A 17274-nucleotide genomic window follows, 5' to 3' on the forward strand; every position below is an offset into this window, starting at 1 on the left:
ATCACTTCTTCTAAATCATGAACATGTAACCATGCAGCACTTGTGTGCAATTCATAAATTCCCTATAAATATTTATAACTGAGTGGGAATAAGCTGGGAATCTCTCTTCTTGCTGTCTTTAGGTTCCTGTTCAATAAAACTATGTTCCTGACCATACATCATAAACTTGTTGGGTATACTATCTCTAAAACCGTAGGCATTAACATAAATGTGCCTCCCGCCCCAATTTATTGCTGTAGCAGCCAGCTCTATTATGGGAAGGCTGTCCGCAATATTTTGGGAAGTTGGTGGAAATTTTTTCCCATTCAACTAAAAGAATATTTGTGATGTCAGGCCCTGATGTAGGATAAGAAGACCTAACTAACAATCATCTTTCCCATCCACCTCAGACGGGTTCCGTAGTCCAGGACTCTCAAGTTCTTCCCCACCAAGCTCATGAAATCATCTCTTGATGCTTGGCTATGGGCAATTGAAGACAATCAGTTAGAGAGGTGACTGTATAGTTTAGGTGTTTACTGACATCACTTTGATCAGTGCAAAAATTAAATAATTTTTTAAGGTCTTCAGTTTCCCCATTTTAAAAAGGTAGAAACACTTGGAGCTACAAACACTTTCTAACTGTTCTGTAGCCATGCCCCAGGGTTAAACAGGTTGTCTCCCCCAGTGTTAGAGTAAAATAAAGTATTGTTGTCACCCTAGCACACAAAGCATGTTACTGGTAGGATCACCAAGTGAAAATAGAAAGAAAATAGGATTGTATTTCTGTCCTTGGGTTTAGATCTGCATTAAACGTGTGCAGTTTTATTTCATGCAGGGTCATTAATTTTAAGGTGTCCAGGATGGGTTGACCTCTGTTTCAAAGGTATGAAAGGAAAACCATCTGCCTGGGATTATCACTCTGACATGATGAACCCAGGCCAAAGGCGCAGTCACAGAAAAGTATTTGCTTTGTCAGTTGAGGAGCTGAATTTATCTTGAGGTCAATTTGTGTTTTGTCCATGTAGACCAGTGTTTCTCAACCAGGATTTATTTGAACCCCAGGGTTCTTCTGAAAGTTGTTAGGGGTTCCTTGGGCAATGAGCAATCCGTGCCTCTCAGGTCAGTTTTAACGGATACCAATGATCTTTTTGGTTATCTGTAAGGGTAACATTCTTCCCAATGACCAGCAATATAATAGACATTCTTCCCAATGACCGCCACACTAATCTATTGTGAGCTGTGGATATAGTTATTATAGAAGGGGTTCCCTGAGGACCTGAAAAATATTTCAAGGGTTCCCCCATGTTAAAAAGGTAGAAACACTGGTTTAACAGATACCAATTATATTTTTGGTTGTGACATTATTCCCACGGACCACCACACTAATATACTGTGAGGTGTGAATATAGTTTATATAGAAGGGGTTCCTTAATTCTTATAAGCTTTACCCCATGTTAAAAAGGTAGAGAAACCCTGATGTAGGGCAACACTTTAATACAAACTTGAACAAATGAATACCCATACCTCCTTTTCATACCACCGCTGCTTAGAAACCTAAAGCACAGTAAAAGCTTCAAGTTGTGAGAGTCTTGCATACAAACTGTGGACTACCTAACTTTCCAAGGTGTCACATGAAGTGAGTCACATGCTCCTTTATACCTGGAAGTACCAGCTATTTGCTTTATCTCCTCGTACTGTTTACATTGATGGTGGAGCAAAGGAAAAGTAACTATATTGGTACCAGAGATAGGTGGAATAAAACAAAACCAATATTATCCCCAGAAATTTTTGGGTGGGAAGAAGCTGTAGGCGGGTGACAGTCCCTTATTTGTGACCCAATACTTCCCAATACAACAGGAAAACTGGGTCATGAATAGTCCGCTTGGATAAGTTGAATTTTTGTAGCTATTCATTATTTTCCTTAAGATAAGTTATTTGGGGGCTACTGGGGGATATGTCAATACCAGGCAATAGAGAGCAACCAGGTTGATGGGGGTTGAAAGTTTATTCCGTGCTCCTGTAGGCTTCCTTCTAAGCTAGCCCTGTGAAACGGGTCCCTATGTCACCTATGCCGCCCAGATGGTCACATTTCCCTGATGCCATCATATACTATGTATAGCCCTTAATCCTAGATTGTGCTTAAGTATGCTAAGGTTCAGCCCATATTCCACAACGTAGCAGAGCGCTGGTTGCCAGAGATGTGAGAAATAAGTTATTCCTTTCCTCCCCTAGCCAAATAAGCATAACCCTTGCAGTGCATTGGGGAACCCAAAGCATGGGTGATATTTTGAACAAGAAACATAAAACTTATGAAATGTAGTCGGTGATGGTGTGATATGTTTCACCGGCATGGAGGGTGGGGGCGCCATTGTCTTTGAAGAATGTTGCTATACAAAGCACAGTTCCCTGTTAAGGTCACTGTCCTGGCAGAGAAGGAATCTCTAGGTAAAAGTAGATATTTTCCACTGCCTTGGACAAGGTTCCTGATAAAAACTAGAAATCTTTTGGAACGTGTAAGCTGATTGGGCAGTCCTAGTCCACCTACTCAGCACATACACCCCATTTACTATATTATTATCATTATTTATGTTACACTGGTAAGATAGGTGGAAACTTCCAGGGATGTGGGTGTATGGCTGATTACCTCCTTATCTGATGCTGAACAGCTGTAGAATACAATCCAGTGAGAAGAATGTGTATGAGCATCACATATGTCTGCTGGTATACAAACTGCAGTGGGGGGTCACCGGTAGCCATTGCAAGCAGTCAGATTCCAACTGTCATGTTATAACATTTTCTAAATGATTAAATGCTACTAACTGGTTGTTTATAATGAGGAACGTGAACACCTGAATGCTCTTTACAAATATTTCCATCTGATTCTACCGTATGCAGATCATATCCTGTTCTACATGAAAATTGTCAGGAAAATGGCATTTTATTGCTTACAATCATTTTCCTAGTAACTGCACTTTTCCTCTTTTGTTTACATAACAATTAGAGGCTTATCTTGTTCTTATTTACATCAAAAAACTATTTATTTACATATGGTGTAGCCCATTTTGAATGAAAACACAGTGCCTCCTTGTGGAATAGCTGAGGATAACATCCATTAATAAACCAACAAGTTGTTATTATTATTATTATTATTAATAATAAACAGGATTTATATAGCACCAACATATTACGCAGCGCTGTACATTAAATAAGTTTGCATTCTTTGTCTAGTTAACCCCCCTAGCAGTATTCCTGAGTGTGACTCGAGGTGGACTTTACATGTTAAAAGCAGTAATCCCGAGTCACTTTCGCGGTGGCTAAAAACATATAAAAACCCCACTTACCTTGTTCGGTTGTCGTGCCTCCGGCGTCCTGCTGGTCCCTGCAGCTCCTCAGGACACGTCTTGTTTCTTCAATCTTCAGCTGGCGAATGCAGAGATGTTCGCCGGGGTTGCCCGGTGACATTGGTACATGTGTCGGTGCTGGCAGGAAATCCAAATAATTTTTTATTGGGTTCAATACAAAATAGCTGTATTGAGTCCAATACAAAAAAATCTCTATAATATACATGTTACTGTACAGTCATACATATTACAGGTTTCTGTTTATTATTTTTTTAAACAGATTTTTGTGTTTTTTTCTTTATTTAAAGTTTTTGTTAAATTTATTATATATTGGACATTTTTTGGTGAGTTATGCCTAAGAATTATAGGCCTACAATGTAAAATACATTTTCATGCAAAATAATGTAACGCTTTTTGCATGCAAATACAGACAGAATTAGAACTCTAGGGGGTTAATACCTTTCAAATACATTGAAATACATTTGCCCATCTCTAGTTTGTCTGTTTGCACAGTATGATAAAACATTTACCTTTTGCTGAACAAATGACCATGCAAATTGCTTATAAGAATATTTATTAGTGTTTTAGGTGCTTGTCTTTAATTCTGCTTTAAATCCTCCTTCTGGTTTTTGTTTTGCATCTGGAATGTCAGAATCTTCTACTACATTGTGTTTGTTAACAAATACTTAATCTTTTTCTTGTTTCTGCAGTGAAAGAGTTCCTAGCCAAAGCAAAAGAAGACTTCTTGAAGAAATGGGAAAACCCAGCACAGGTACAGCTCTATACACTACACATGAGATATCACATACTACATACACAGGGACAATGGTTACAGGGATTGGACATATTGTATATTCCTGTAGTATGGGTTACATTTCCTGGCAAGGCAGTGACACAAAAGCAATGTTTATCTATCTGGTGTGAAAAAGTTTAGTGCTTAAGTCAAGAAACGTTCTGCTTTTAATTACTTGATTGATTGTACTATGTATTCTTATTAAAATCCGAATTGTAAAACAAAAAATCACATACTTTATTGCTAGATTAAGACCTCTGGTTTGCTGATGCTGATCATGTGATGTCATATTACCAATCCAGTCTTCTCCCAAACCCCTTTTAGGGTGTGCACCACCCAGGACTTTTCAGTAACCACCGGCTGTTTTTTGGTGGTTACTGAAAAGCTGGATCACATAACTGGGGCTGCCACCCAGCTTAGAAAATTCTGGGGAAATTCCTGCAATCAATCTTTTCTAACAAGAGATTTCATGATTTTGAAGACTTAAACTCAACACACAGCTCACTTTATTATTATTATTATTATTATTATTATTATTATTATTATTATTATTAATATAATACTGCATTTAAAAAAGCTCCAACATATTACGCAGGGCTGTACATAAGGGCTACAAATGACAGATTGATATAAACAATAACACAGGAGGAAAAATAGGGACCCTCGTACAGGATCACTATTTGTCAATGACATGTCTGGGGGAAATCTGTGACTGGTACAAATGTACCCCCTTGTTTAGTCGCACTTTCTTTCTACAAGGCCTTGGGTGTCTGTGCCTCCCTTAGGCCTCACATTTTCTGCCCTGTTATTTGCCAGATGTCTTGCTGTTTACCCCCGTCACATACTCCTAATTCCTTGTCATTGTCCATGCAAACAAATACCTGCTGTATAGACAATGCTGTTTATTCTATGAAGAGGGTAGAATGGGCAGAAGGTGTCATGTTGCATCCAAGCCAAAAGGAAATGGCAGTGGTCGTTAGCTGAAAGTTGTCATGGGAACCTAAAATTTCACCCCAAAATGACCACACACATACACAAGTTAGTCTTGGGGCGATAACAATCCAATGTCCATACGTATCTGTAGTGGCCATAACATATCAAATGCGCAGAGCCCTTGGCATTACCATTCCATTTATATTCAGAGATCAGTGATAGGGTTATGTACAGCAGCAGATAACGGCATGCAAAGAAATTAAAGCAATAGTATGGTAATGATGGTGCAGTTTGCATGCTGAAAATGTTAGCACAAATCTTTGGGTCTGTTTTTCACCAAAGAAATGTCCACTTTCTCTCTTCTACACAATTTCCAGCACCTCCTTTACAAGTAAATTTAACCTCAAATCTTTCACAGGACTAGGACGTGCTAAGGAGCAAGCATTAATTTAATTTCTAATTTCCTATGCAAGTTGCATGCAAATATTAAACCTGTCTGACTTGTGAGATAAGATGTGACAAATTAGCAACCACAGGACAGTATTGATGAATATCCCCCAGTGTATGTTATCAGAATAAGGTTAAAGTATCAGCTTAGCCTCACTTCTCTAAAGTTACATGAGAGTCCCGCTGAATATGAGGGCAAGTATAACACAGACCTGTACAGTTATTTATTATTACTATACAGAATCTGTGACTGGTTGTCAGTTATTAGGCCCCAATATTGTACTGAAATATTTTGGTTTTTAAACAAAAAAAAAAAAAAAAAAAAAAAAAAAATATTGAGGTGGAAATAGAACTTAAACCTTTTTCCTGTGATTGCAGCATAGAAATGAACAGATCTGAGGTACAGTATTGAAAGATAGATAATCGATAAAGGCTATGCTAGCCTTACCGCCAGTGCCTATAAACTTCCTAGCATGCACAGGAATTCGTACATCTCCGCATATGCTGAAAATGTCAAATTTCAATTCTCTAGTTATGTTAAAGTGGCATTCACAATGAACAGTGCTGCAGTACACCAACACACATCAAATAGGCACTAACAAAAGAATTTTACAGTCATATAGACATCCTTTTTCATACTTATCAATTCAGCGCAGGCTTTACCAATAAAGTGGAGTCAGGCGAAATGTGGAAACTGGTAAAGATTTCTACTGCAGAAGAGACATTGTCTCTCGCTGTACTACAGCAACAAGAAACAGTTCAAAGTATAAATGATTGCCATAACATCCTGGTCAAGTGTAGTAGATATAGGCATATATGAACCCGACGCATTTCGCCAACATGGCTTCATCAGGGGAACAATAAGGATGTATTGATGTTTTCTATCAGATGGTATTGAACTCGAAAGATTGGTTGTAGTGTAGTAATCATGTAAACTGGCAATAGATTGTATTTATGATCCCAAGTTATTCCAGATAAACATCTGATGGTGGTAAAAATACTTAGTAAGGGTTGTAAGGGCTGGCCCCTGGCAATATTAACCCTGGCTGCTCTGTACATACAAGTGCCCACTGATTAATCTTTTAGGATCCCCCCAACTATATACAAATTGATTTGAACCAGATTAGGACTCTGTGAGAATACTTTGAACCCTTACTAAGTAATTTTACAACCATCAGATGTTTATCTGGAAATACTTGGGATCATAAATAAAATAAAGCTCAATACAATCCAATAGAAGACATCAGTACATCTCTATTGTTCCACTGATGAAGCCACATTGGTGAAATGCATTTGTCCAGAGATAATTGTGTTCATCTATGCTTATATTTTGAACTGTTACTTGTTGCCATAGTACAGCTGACCTATGTTGAGTTAGTAAGCACCCTACGTGTTGTCCAATCCTAATTTGATCATCAGATCTTTTGTTGTGACATAATGCCACTTCTGCAGTAAAAATCCCTACCCGTTTCCACATTTCTGCTTTAAAGACCCCACTTTATTATTAAAGCAATGTACTGCAGCCAGCACAACACAGACTGTCCTTTGTGTTAGGTTGTGAACAAATGTAGGCAGCACCTATATTTTCATGTGTGGAGGTACCCTTCAGCCCATTATTTATAACAGCCCATTCCCATCCAAACGGTTGGTATATTTAGGCTTTTTAAGTTAGGTAGGCCATTGAAAACGAATAGGCTGCATCACACAGCACAAAAAATGGGTGCTGTGCTAGCACAATACTTTGGTGTGAACAGGAACACAATGAAATGTGCTGTAAATTGACTGGCTGCCACTGTATTACACAAAACGGACCACAATTATTAGCTTGACTTGACTTCATCATTACCCTCCTTATCTGTTATCATTCCTTAGAACACTGCTCATTTGGACCAGTTTGAGCGCATTAAGACTCTGGGCACAGGCTCGTTTGGGCGAGTGATGCTTGTCAGACATAAGGAGAATGGACATCACTATGCTATGAAAATCCTGGACAAGCAAAAGGTAAGGCCGGGGATCATGAATGTGAGATAGGGAGATGGATAAAACAAGTTGTGTGCATAATTTTCTTTTTATTTGAGTTTTTAGTAAACCTTTTAATGTTGAATTTAGAGTTATGTATTGATAAGACTGCATTCTGATTGAACATTTAGATAATCCCTAAACATGTTTAATAATTAATCAAGTTGCCTTTAGTTTGAGATGTCAGTCACTGATCTGTCTTAGTGAAGTAATGACCTAATGCCTATGGACCAAATAATGCTAAATGTCCTCTTTTCTTAAAGTTTGTCAGCAAATCGCTCTTGCTGTTTCTGGTATAATCCCTCCTAGCTCCACCTACTATCACCACCATTTTTTGTTTGGTGCACTATGCAGTGTTCCCCCTAGCTCCTTTTAAATGGGCACCCTACCCGGCACATTACAGTAACCATTCAGCTGTTTTTGGTGGTTACTGAACAGTTGGGTCACAATACAGGGGCTGCAATCAGCCTACAATTTATTCCTACCCAGCTTAAAAAAATCTCTGGGTTAAGCACTAATATACTTGTATATCTAACTTTCCTCTACAACCTGCAGGTACTCAAAGGCCTCAAATATAACGCTTTTCTTGTGTTTTAGGTGGTGAAATTGAAGCAGATTGAGCACACGCTGAATGAGAAGCGTATCCTACAGGCTGTTAATTTTCCTTTCCTTGTGCGCTTGGAGTATTCATTCAAGGTAACTAACATGAAAAATGCAGAATGGGTATATGGGGAACACTGCTCGGTTCTCTTTAATCATCAACTTTTAGTGTCTGCCTGCACCCCAATTTTCATTCGCCCTCTGTACCTCATGCCTCTGTAGTGTCCTGCATCCCCCTTTATTATTATTACACAGGATTTATATAGTGCCAGTATATTATGCAGCGCTGTACATTAAGAAGGGGATGCATATGACAGACAGTGACACAGGAGGAGGAGAGGACCCTGCCCTAAAGAGCTTACAATCCTTATCTGTTCTTCTCTCCTCTTTGCCAGCACATTGTTCTCGTTATTTGCTGTAATGTGTCCTGGCTCTGTTCTATTACTGCTATCATAGCCCATCTTCCTCGGTACCTGCTACCTCTTTGCCAGCATAGTGTTATCAGTGATCTTCTGTAATGTGTCCCGTCTCTGGATATCATTGCTATCATAACCTGTCCCGGCTCACTACCCCTGCTTCTTTGCCAGCGGAGTGTTATCATTGATCTTCTGCAGTGTCTCCTCTCTCTAGATATTATTGCTATTATAAGCTGTATTCTAAACTCTTCTTCTATGCCTGTATATTATTATGGCCTGTTTACACCCCTGAGCCCTTCATCTATTCTACATCATCTTTTCACCAGTCTGCCGCGCTGTCCCCTGCTTTGGGCTCTTTTATCACCTAATAGTAATCTAGTCCACCAGCATCTCTTATATCTCTAGTCCCCCTCTTACCTCCTGCCTCTGTATTGTTTTTTAGGACAACACTAACCTGTACATGGTTATGGAATATGTAGCAGGGGGTGAGATGTTCTCTCACTTGCGCCGGATCGGACGTTTCAGGTATCGTGCTGTTAATATTTCTAAGTTGAAGAGAATTTTCTTGTTTGTGTCAGTAACAACTTGCCTTTTTTCTGTACAGTGAACCTCACGCCCGATTCTATGCGTCTCAGATTGTATTAACTTTCGAGTACCTGCACTCTTTGGATCTAATTTATAGAGATCTGAAACCCGAAAACCTGCTTATAGACCAGCAAGGTTACATACAGGTATTGTACAGCCATGCTGATTAAATAGAGTACATAAATATTTGGACAGAGACAATTTTTTTTAATTTTGGTTCTGTACTTTACCACAATTAATTTTAAATGAAACAACTCAGATGCAGTTTAACTGCAGACTTTCAGCTTTAATTCAGTGGGTTGAACAAAAAGATTGCATAAAAAGGGAGGAACTAAATCCTTTTTTAACACAATCGCTTAATTTCAGGGGCTCATAAGTAATTGGACAATTGACTCAAAGGCTATTTCATGGGCTGAATACCTTTTGTGTCTCTTTACACTGAAAGTGTAAAAATTAACTATTGGTAAATATAAAAACTACAATTTAACCAGGATATTTTTTAATGAATGAACAGTATTCTGTATTTAGAAAGCTCCTGGCTAAGACGAAGCTCAGATAGGTGTATTATCATTCTATTGTCTTTAGATGCTGCTGTTGTCTGGTGAAAGTTAAATGATTTTTTTACTTTCAGAAGCTCACATTGCCATCTGCAGACTAAAAATATTTGATTCCCTTTGTTGTGCATGTCTGGTTTATTATTATTAAACGGTATTCATTCATATGCCAGCATATTAGGCATATTACAACAGCACCGTACTTTACATAGCGGTTGCAAATGACAGACAGACCATGACAAAGTAGGAGGAGAACCCTACCCTGAAAAGCTCTGATGTATCAAAACTTGAGCCAAAAGAACGGCTGTTGACAACCCCTTAAGAGTATCACATTCGATTAGGGGGTGAGGGCAGGCAGGTAAATCACCATCTGTAGTAGCGGACATCGGCCTGTCTGTAAACTGACTACTCACCAGTAATGTCCCTTTTTTGCAGGTGACAGATTTTGGTTTTGCCAAGAGAGTCAAGGGAAGAACTTGGACTTTGTGTGGGACCCCGGAGTACCTGGCCCCTGAAATCATTCTCAGCAAGGTGAGATTATCTTTCTTATCGTATTTGCTAATATAACACAGACCTTCAGTGTTGTGTTCGGACTTTCATGACAACAGTAATTATGCCTTCTACCAGCAAAATTAGCATGAGCATTGGCTGGGCAATTTTGTGTCTTGTCAATCATCATCCAACAAAAAAACAGATGTACAGTGAATGTACATGTTTGTATAATTGCCTTCCTTCAGTACCACATACACATAGATGGTTGTACTCCCACTGGCAGAAAATGCTGTCAAGAAGGTCACATTTCAAATTAGTTTAAGGTGTTTGCCATTTGAACTTTATTGCATTGCAACACACAGGATTTGGCTCTGGTGTGTTGGAGAATACTTGCAGTTTAATGTTGCCTTTGTAATTCAAATTGAATGGTACTGTAGCACAACTCACGTAACGTGCATTTAAAAATACTTCATTGTTTGGTGTTTTACAGTTGGAGACAGGACCCCTTAAAAAGACACACAGAGCAGTTTTTATAGCACAATGTGGTGTCTGCTATTAGGCAAAATAATTGTTTTTTTAAACAGACAACACTTTAGTTTGATAATCACTCTCAAATACAGGAGCTGGAAAACACTGGTACCAGTTTTATTAAAGTGTGACATTAACATTCAAACAGTTCAGGCAACTAGTGTACAATCTAAGAGATGTGGCAGCATGATATACAATTGCTAAGTAGATCAGCACCCTGAATTCTTCATTTAAGCTACGTACACACTTCCAATTATTATCGTTGGAAAACGAACGACGAACGATCCTGCACGATATATATGAACGATCGTATAGCACCGATCCTGCACATAGAGATAACGACACGATCGTTCGTAGATATTGTACACACAATAGATACGATCGTTTAAGCGATAGAGGAACTATGTGCACGACAGGAAAGTGAACGGACGTTCGTTCATCACGCATGCTCTGGACATGGACGATCAACGAACGACCGTACACACGAACGATGTTCAACGATCGTCGCCCAATCCGATCCGCCGGTCCGGTCGTTCGTTTCCAACGAGTTTCCTCGTTCGTCGGCGTCGTTGGTTACTTTTTTACGAACGATTTTTTGCCCAATCGATCGTTCGTCGTTCGATTGGAACGATAAAAATTGGAAGTGTGTACGCACCTTAAGACTTAGATCTGTGGAGTGGACCCTAAGTGATGTTTATTTAGGCAGTGCAGTTACCTCCTCTTGACCACTGGAAAAGATTCTTGCAGTATAGACCCTCTTTGCAGCACCTCACCCGCCGCCACCCATCGGGACATTTGACTACCACCTGCTGACCACCCATCAAAGCTGCCCCAACTCTTCTTCATTGTGAATAATCATTGCACTTAGATTTATGTTACTGATGCTTCAAACAATACAGTATTGGCAGATTACCCTCATTCACCAAGCAGATTGTTCATAGATTTTTAGAGATATCAGCACACAGCAGGGACAAACAAACTCCAAGTGTAGGCAGTTATTGTTTTCCAGCAGTGCAATACTGTCATGCTACCTCCTGCTTTATAACAACAACCCTTTTCTCTTCTGTTTCTAGGGGTATAATAAAGCCGTGGACTGGTGGGCACTCGGCGTCTTGATTTATGAGATGGCTGCAGGTTATCCTCCATTCTTTGCAGATCAGCCAATTCAGATCTATGAAAAGATTGTATCTGGGAAGGTACATAAGTTGTATATCTTTTAAAACTTATCTCCAGTCAGGCAGCTTTACTCATAGATAAAATATATGCATGGGAGATGTTTTAACTATTTTAAAGCAGTTTTGAAATGTGATGTTTGTTTTCCCATCTTGTGATTTACAAAGAAGAAATAAGATTGCAGTAAAAGCATTTTAAAGCAGGGTTTTCATTCGCTTCTGCAGCTTTAACCATTGTGGAGTAATTAACCTTCAAACTTCACAACAGAGGCACTAAAATCTTGGTTATTTGCTAACGGAAGCTGACTTCTTGCAGTGTGCCAGCCCTGTCATTTAAACACACAGCAGGGGCTTCTGAGTATTTCAAAACCCAGTGAAATTCAATTTTGAGACTTTTTGATCATTCAGAATGAATTTACTTACAGTACATGCAGTTACAGAGGTCAGTAATTTTTTTTTTTTAATATATCTTACACAACTTGTAAGGATTAATAAAATAGTTTAGGAACAGGTGCAGTTTATGGAATACAATGGTGTCCTCATTCCACTACCTCGACTGGAAAAGCAGCAGCCAGATTAGATAATTTTTTAGTTAAAAAAATAAATAAAAATAAACGGGATTGATTTTCTAATGCATAGTTTACTGTGTTAAGTAAGTTCTTTTTCTGCCTGATGTTCAGTTTGAATTGTTTCAACTCCAATGCATCCCACGTTTCTAAGTGAACTCTATTCCTTCTACAGGTACGCTTCCCTTCTCACTTCAGCTCTGATCTGAAGGATCTCCTCAGAAACCTTTTGCAGGTTGACCTTACCAAACGATTTGGAAATCTAAAGAATGGCGTGAGTGATATCAAGGGCCATAAATGGTTCAGCACTACAGACTGGATTGCAGTCTATCAAAAGAAGGTATGTGACCACGGACAACAAACTGGAATGTTAAGGAAGATATAATGGGTGAATTTGCTAAAAAGCCAGCCTCTAGATTTATTATAATCTGTTACATGCATATTTTCAGTAAATTACTGGGCTTCGCCATAAAGAATTTTCTTGAATCTGCTAAATTGTCTTTTGGAAACAGGGACAAGGGATCTCTGATGCTTGTCTACTTGGAACAGTTGTTTGCAACCACTTTGGCCAAAAGTTTGTAAATATCCACCCATTACACCTGGATGAGATTACTCGACATCCCATTTCAGTCCTCAACCCAGAAATTTTTGTAAGCTGGGTGGGAAGAAATAGTAGGCGGGTGGAAGCCCCGGTACTGGGACCCAACTCATCAGTAACCACCCAAAAACAGCCAGCTGGTTGCTGAAAAGTGCCGGGTGGTACGCCCAGCTAAAAGGGTCTGGGGAGACCACTGCATTTTTTATAGGGTTCACCCCCTTTGCAGGTGTAACGACCTCCACAGTTTTGGGTAGGCTCGCTAAAAATGTTTTGTGTCTGTGGCAATTGCTTATTCAGCCCTAAGGAGCATTTATGAGGTCAGGTAGGAAAAGATCCGAGTCAGCATTGGTTTAACAGTTTATCCCAAAGGTGTTCAGGAGGGTTGAGGTCAGGGATCTATGCAGGTCATTTGAGTCCCTACATGAACAATACTTATCAAACCATGTCTTTATGCAGTTGGTTTTGCTCACAAGGGCACAGTCATGGTGGAACAAAAAAGAGCCTTTCCTGTTGCAACTCTGTAAGCTCACAATTGTCTAAAACTAGTGTTTACTGTAAACCTCAGTACTGTATCCGTATCTACTGCAATGTTTTTCAACCAGGGTTTCATGGAACCCTAGGGTCCCTCCAGAGGCTGCTAAGGGGGTTCCTTGAGCAACAAGCTATTTGTGCCTCTCAGGTCAGTTTAAGTGATTGTTTTGGATATCTGTAAGGATGACATTCTTCCCAATGTCTAGTAATATAGGCATAATTCTTCCCACGGACCATCACACTAATTTACTGTAAGCTGTGGATATAATGGCAGGGGTACCCCACTACCTGACAGTTTTTTCAAGGGTTTCTCTCATGGTGAAAAGGCTGAGAAAGGCTGATCCACTTAGGTAAAGTGGGGGGTTATTAAATTTTCATTTTTCATTTTCTTCTTTAAGCTTTAATTATTATTTGAGGAGATTTGTTGAAGTTTTTATATGATTTTAGTTCTTTGGTCCTAAACTGATTATGTCTATGTCCTAGGTGGAAGCACCATTCATACCCAAATGCAAAGGGCCGGGTGACACAAGTAATTTCGATGACTATGAAGAGGAAGAGATCAGAATCTCCATTACAGATAAATGCGCCAAAGAATTCTCAGAGTTCTGAAGAGCGCACTGATAGCAGGAGCCACATTACTCAAGACTTCCCGCGATCGAGTGAGACCGATGGAGAGAACGCCACTGACCGGCACACAAACTTTTCCTTCCCTTTCACACTCCCCACCTCTCTAGCTTTTTATTATGTGGTGCAGATTCAACTTGGAGGCCATCTTATTTTAACCTGGATCTGGTGGTGCTGGTTTTGATTGGTCCTGGAGATAACTCCATTCCCTGTCATCCCCCACCTCGCTCACACTTTTGCTTCTCTCCTTGACAGATCTGAGGGGCCAAGAGAGTTATTTAAATGTGAGTGGTTCCTCTAGGGTGGAGCCAGAACCTTAGGGGCGGGCCCATATTCCTTTAGGAGTGGGGCCTGTAATATATTTTTTTGTTTTTTTAAACCATTTTCATTCGAAGAGCTTGGCTACTGGTTTTAATCATTTAGTTTACATAGTTTATAAATAATGAACTGTTTTAATCTGAATTCTTTTCCCACCGATCACTGTCCTGTTTCCCAGCTTTCCCTATCCTAGAATGACTTTTAAACTGAAAGTGCCAGTTTTTACCCCCACCTTACACCACTGTTTAGTTCACGTAGCACATTTTTGCCTCTGTATTAACCACTTCTCCCATCATCGATGCCATATTATTCGTCTGGTAGGTCCTCTTTTGGTGTTTATACACTCAACCGGAATAATGGGGGTGGGGGGGAAGGGAGTTTGAAGTAAGATATTTACCAAACCTCATCATGATTTTTCTGAAAGGAAGGTGATGCTGTTGGACAGCTTCTGTGTTTTTTTTTCCTAGTCCTTGTGGTCTTTGAGTGCTAATTCACTGTTCAGTCCTTTTACTCAAGCCAAGAGGGACTTCTGTCCTTAACGTAATTTAGCTGCAGCAGCAATTGGGTATAAGCCAGGATTCGCTGGCAATATGGCAGTCATGGTATCCAAAAGTACCATATATTTGCCATTACGAAGCGGTTTTGCCTTGGACAATGTCACCTAGCATGGTCCTATATTCAGCTCAGCTGCAGAGTGTACTCTTGTCCCACGTCTTTAAAGTCACGTATTAGGAGCTTCAGATAGAGATCATCTTCTAGTTTTTAACAGAGTCTGTTGTTGAAAAATATGTAGTAAGCCTAGAATAATTTTTATTTCTGCCCAGAAGTCTGTTCCGTCCTATTTCCCTTTACCCTTCAGTGAACTTTTCAATTAATGGCAGTGTTTTTTAATGGCTGCAAGGCACCTTGAAGGTCTCTTCCAGTCCACTTTGCACTACACATACTGTTTTTTCAAGTGAATGGCTATTCGTAGATTTTGTTCAAATGAGAGATATTTATATATTTATCTCTGGCATTGGTACCCTATTGTCTTGGCTTGGAGACCTCAAATTGCCACTTCTGGGGAGGTTCTTCTCTTTTTTGTTGAAACTGTGTTTCCAGTAGAGCACAATTTGTAGAGTTCATGTCCCTAAAGAAGGTTTTGGTAGCTTAAGAGATGGGACCGTTCAACTCCCTAGAACTTTACTCCCTAATTTACTCTAGTTTATGGGTTTGGATTTAAAATAGAATCCCAAAATCAAATAGGATTCTGAAATTGGCTTATACAAGAATAATTAAAAAGGCCTTGTTCTGTAGGCAGTTCTTGTGGTCTACAGCCATAGTATGTTGATGGGCTGTTTGAACACACTAGCACATTGAGGGCTTCTGTGGTTAAACCAAACAATCACTACTCAGTAGGAGACTAGGAGTAATGGCAGATCTGCAGAACACTAGGGGAAATGGGTCTCTGGTAACTTGCAGCCTTTTCTAACCATGCCCCCCACGGTCAATATGCTAAGGTCCTGGGGCGATGTTACTAATTAAATTGCATAATGAAATTGATAATGACGTTCTGCGGAGCTAAATACCAGTTCCAAAGTGATGCCAAGTTCCCAGCTGTGCTGTGGCTTTAAGGACTTGCGTTGGGAGCGCCAAAGTGGAAATCCAGCACAGAGTTAATGATGCGTGAAAGGTAGGCCTTTCCAAACATTTATATCATGCGAGGGAATGGCTTACTACAGACAGATGTGGTGAGGGAAGTGGAATAATTTGGGGGCAGATCTGTGAATTTCAGTTGCGTTTTCACTTAAATTATATATATATATATATATATATATATATATATATATATATATATATATATATATATATATATATATATATATATATATATATATATTTGCACACACACAAACACACATTCACTTCTTACATGTGTTATACTGTAAACATTTGAGAAAAAATACCAATAAAGTTTTGTTTAAAAAAAAAGATAATTATTCTGTACTTGCTGTTATAAAATGATGTATTACATTCACAAGTTTAACATTTACTCCCTCCAGGTTAAATTATCTGTCCAACACTGATTATTCAACTAATGGTAAACCCAAGTGCACTTAAACATTCTCCAGTCCTCATTGCTAAGGATTTGCTTATCAGAAGATAATGAAAAATCATCTGGTCTTTAGCAAGTTCCAAAATTAGTTAAATACAACCTTAGGTGAACAACATTACATGACCCTCATGTCATTATTTAACAAAGACAAAATCAAAATGCAGAAGCATTGTGTGAGTTATAAAGTACACCCCTACCACATCCATAGGAATTAATTCTCAAAGATTTTATCTGATTTTTTTTCCATAGGTTTTTTGAAGTTAAGTAGCAGCCAGGTGCTAAGTTAAGTAGCAGCCTACCACTCCAAAAGCTGAAGTTTGGATAGGTTTCTTATCTGAAGCATTCAGGTATGTGTTTTCACAAAAAAAGAGAAAAGACCTGGTCCATGATCTTAGACAAGCAATTGTTGCTCCTCATCCATCAGTTTATGATGAGAAAGATTATTAACAACTGGAGAACATTCAAGACAGTTGCCAGTCTTCCCAAAAGTGGACGTCACCACTAACTCACCCCAAAGTCAGACCATACTCAGAAATATTACAAAAAACTAAAAAGTTCAGACATTAAAGGCCTCAGCATGTTAAATTTTAACAGAATTATAAAAGACTGACCATACCATTATGGCTTGTTAGTAGAAAACCTCTCTAAAATGAACATGGTGTAGCTTTGCAGAGTTGAATCTG

General features: G+C 39.1%; 1 protein-coding gene across 4 annotated transcripts in view; it reads left to right on the forward strand.

Moving 5' to 3' along the window:
- PRKACA (protein kinase cAMP-activated catalytic subunit alpha) overlaps nt 1–16346 on the forward strand; it is a 44399-nt gene extending 28053 nt beyond the window's left edge. For all 4 annotated transcript variants that reach the window (XM_072399710.1, XM_072399709.1, XM_072399708.1 and 1 more), the window contains 9 exons: nt 4031–4092; nt 7366–7494; nt 8110–8208; nt 8971–9053; nt 9133–9259; nt 10103–10198; nt 11761–11883; nt 12601–12765; nt 14038–16346. In XM_072399710.1, the coding sequence (XP_072255811.1) occupies nt 4031–4092; nt 7366–7494; nt 8110–8208; nt 8971–9053; nt 9133–9259; nt 10103–10198; nt 11761–11883; nt 12601–12765; nt 14038–14163 (1010 nt within the window). In that variant the 3' untranslated portion in view covers nt 14164–16346. The remainder of the gene's footprint in view (nt 1–4030; nt 4093–7365; nt 7495–8109; nt 8209–8970; nt 9054–9132; nt 9260–10102; nt 10199–11760; nt 11884–12600; nt 12766–14037) is intronic.
- The last annotated feature ends 928 nt before the right edge of the window (nt 16347–17274 follow it).

Source organism: Pyxicephalus adspersus, chromosome 2 (genome assembly GCF_032062135.1).
Source record: "Pyxicephalus adspersus chromosome 2, UCB_Pads_2.0, whole genome shotgun sequence".
Taxonomy (NCBI): Eukaryota; Metazoa; Chordata; class Amphibia; order Anura; family Pyxicephalidae; genus Pyxicephalus; species Pyxicephalus adspersus.